This window comes from Etheostoma spectabile, chromosome 14 (assembly GCF_008692095.1).
Source record: "Etheostoma spectabile isolate EspeVRDwgs_2016 chromosome 14, UIUC_Espe_1.0, whole genome shotgun sequence".
Lineage (NCBI taxonomy): Eukaryota > Metazoa > Chordata > Actinopteri > Perciformes > Percidae > Etheostoma > Etheostoma spectabile.
The window spans coordinates 15,795,104-15,797,868 of NC_045746.1; the positions used below are offsets into that span (position 1 = coordinate 15,795,104).

The window sequence follows — 2,765 nt, forward strand, 5'->3', positions numbered from 1 at the left end:
TTGAATTGTAGATTTTCCTCATACAATAAAAATGCGTGCCAGAAGCTGAAATCAGGACAGACGGCTCCTCCATACCAGTCGTGGCGTCCTCTCCCCTGTGACTCACCAAAACCCGAAAAACCAGTTGGTCCTTTAGAGTGGCAATGAGCAGTGGATGTATAAGAAACCAAATCACAACAGTGATACAAACAGACCTGTTGTTCTATTTCCCCCAATTTGTATTTTTATTGAATTCTTTAAATTGTTTGCATACCAACATTAAGACACACCTACACATTTCTTTTTTTAGAAAATAATGCCAAAAGTGTCAATTTCAGGAATTTGACTTAATAAGATTTGTGTTAAATAGACAATATCTAAAGATTGTCTCAAATTGCTGCAATTTCAATTACATTTCAATATCTACAAACATGATTTAATTTAATCACGGTCTTCACACATCTTTATAGCTTCATCCCGATACCTGACATAAGACAAGAGGCGATGTACATTAAAGTTATACGTTGCAATAAATGAAAAGAATAGAAATGTGTGTGTGTGTGTCTATATATATGAAATATGACTGATGTAAAAATGACAATACAGTGGGTCAGAGCATCAAACTTAAAGAATTGTTTCAACATTTTGTGAAGTATGATTATTCCTCTGCTTGCTTAGTTAGCTGAGAAGAACAATGCCACTTTTGTGTGTGTGTGAACACACAGTAAACCTGAAGCCACCGCCAGCAGACAGTTAGCTTAGCATAAAGACTTAATGACAGCAGGAAACTGCTGGCCTGGCTGTGTCCAATTGTAAAACAAAATCACTACCACTTTTAAAAGCTCATTAGTAAAGTAACGTGTGTGTGTTTGTGTGTGTATGTGTGTGTGTGTGTGTGTGTGACTGAAAAACAATATTTTCCAAACTTCTATTGATGTTAATCAGTGCGATTTAGGAGGTGCTAGTAACCACAATTTTTACCTTTAGACTGCCCCAAGCTAGCCATTTCTCCAGTTTCCAGTCCTTATGATAAGCTAAGCTAAGGGCTACTGGCTGTAGTTCCATAACCCCCCAAAAAAAAGAATAAGAAAAAAAAAGCGCATTTTACAAAATGTTGGAATATTCCTTTGAGTTGCACTATTCACCTACAAAACAATTTAGTCACACAATGAAATGCCTACCATGTAATTCATGTATATCTGAACTTAATTCACACATTTTCATGAAGAGAAAGTAAATTACAGGGCATGCTAGACAAATGGTTGACTAATAGTATCATCTTTGATGTCTTGTGTTACACTTAAATTGTTAACTACCAAGTTAATATATCTTAAAAGTAAAATGAGGACAGGGACAGCTTTCTCAGTAATCCAAATACAAAAACAAAAGAGGGAATTTAAATTTAAACTGATAACATAACATTTGTGTGAAGTACAATACACATCAAGAATAGTGACCACAAGACCCATACGTAAAACCAACTACATGTCTGAGGGGAGAGCATTTAATCTTTGTAGTGCTGCTGTGTGTGTGTGTGTGTGTGTGTGTGTGTGTCCCATCTTTCACTGTATTTTCTTTTAAACCAGGGCGTTGACCACAAACAGAGCAGTTATGGTGGCGAGGGCCAAGCTCAGAGCGGAGCTCCCGGGCAGACCGGGCGCAGCATTGCACAGGTCTGTGTTGCAGCACGTCTTGGTCAAGCTGTAGACTGTTTGGTTGCCGAAGGTTGTTGGTTCGGTCATGTTGCACTTGTCCACTGATATACAGCCCTTTGTCATGATATCCACGAATCCAGCTGTGAAGTGACAACAAACATATACACAATCACCGTAAGTGTCTATATTGTGTTGGGCTGAAATGGTTGCACAGTGAGGAGACATGTTTGTAGGTAGGTTGGCCGTTGGTTTCCATTCATTTCCATAGGATATACAAACCTGAACCATACTGAGGTATATACAAGTTATATTATCACTGGCATAAAGTTAATGCAGAATTCATGTTCATGATGAATTTCTCAATTCAAGCTTCTACTGTAAAAAATGAAAGTAAAAACAGACAGCTGCCTGGAACACATTAAGAAACCAAAACTCACACTGCACAGTATGAATCTTTGTGTCTAAAACATACAACAAATATTATTTTGGATTTGGACAGTTTTCATGCAACAGCTTAATATATTTACTGTGTATTATCCTCCCAAATCTTAAGATCCAGTTTTTAAATAGACTGTAAATAAAAACTATGAATAAGATGTTTTTATGTGTGATTTAACGGTGACAAGTTAAAGGAGAGCTTGAACCAGCCTGTGGAAACTTGAGTACCTATTGGCAGTGAAGACAGATATCATAATCACCATTTCAAAAACACTTCTATAATAAATATCTAAGGAGGCAGATCTATGATTTGGAAAAACCTAATAACATAAAATCTAGTATCTAGAGCTGCAACTGATTAATTCAATTAATCAAGGTTGGACCACCTACACTTATAAACAAAAACTTTATACTAAATTTCATAGTGTTGGAAATTTTAGGTAACCATTTAAACCCAGTATTTTCTTTCCTTTACTTTCAGCTAACTATTTAAACTTCTCTGATCACTTGTCAACTAGTTTTCCATGCTCTCTAAATTAAAATACTTGATGTTGACTGTGTCTGACTTGATTGGAAGCTTACTGGCTCTAAATTCACTAGTTAATCAGTTGAGCTACACAATCTTTCCACATACACCCTGGCATCTGCAAGTGTGCACCCTGAGGTAAAATAACCCATGATTGGGAACCATTG

The 2,765-nt window shown here is 36.6% G+C and overlaps 1 protein-coding gene across 1 annotated transcript in view; it reads right to left on the bottom strand.

The window, feature by feature from the left end:
• Positions 1-209: 209 nt before the first annotated feature.
• The window catches only part of spaca4l (sperm acrosome associated 4 like), a 13,459-nt gene continuing 10,903 nt past the window's right edge, over positions 210-2,765 (bottom strand). Inside the window, exon 3 of the mRNA XM_032536091.1 lies at positions 210-1,774. Within this exon, the coding sequence (XP_032391982.1) occupies positions 1,557-1,774 (218 nt within the window). The 3' untranslated portion in view covers positions 210-1,556. The remainder of the gene's footprint in view (positions 1,775-2,765) is intronic.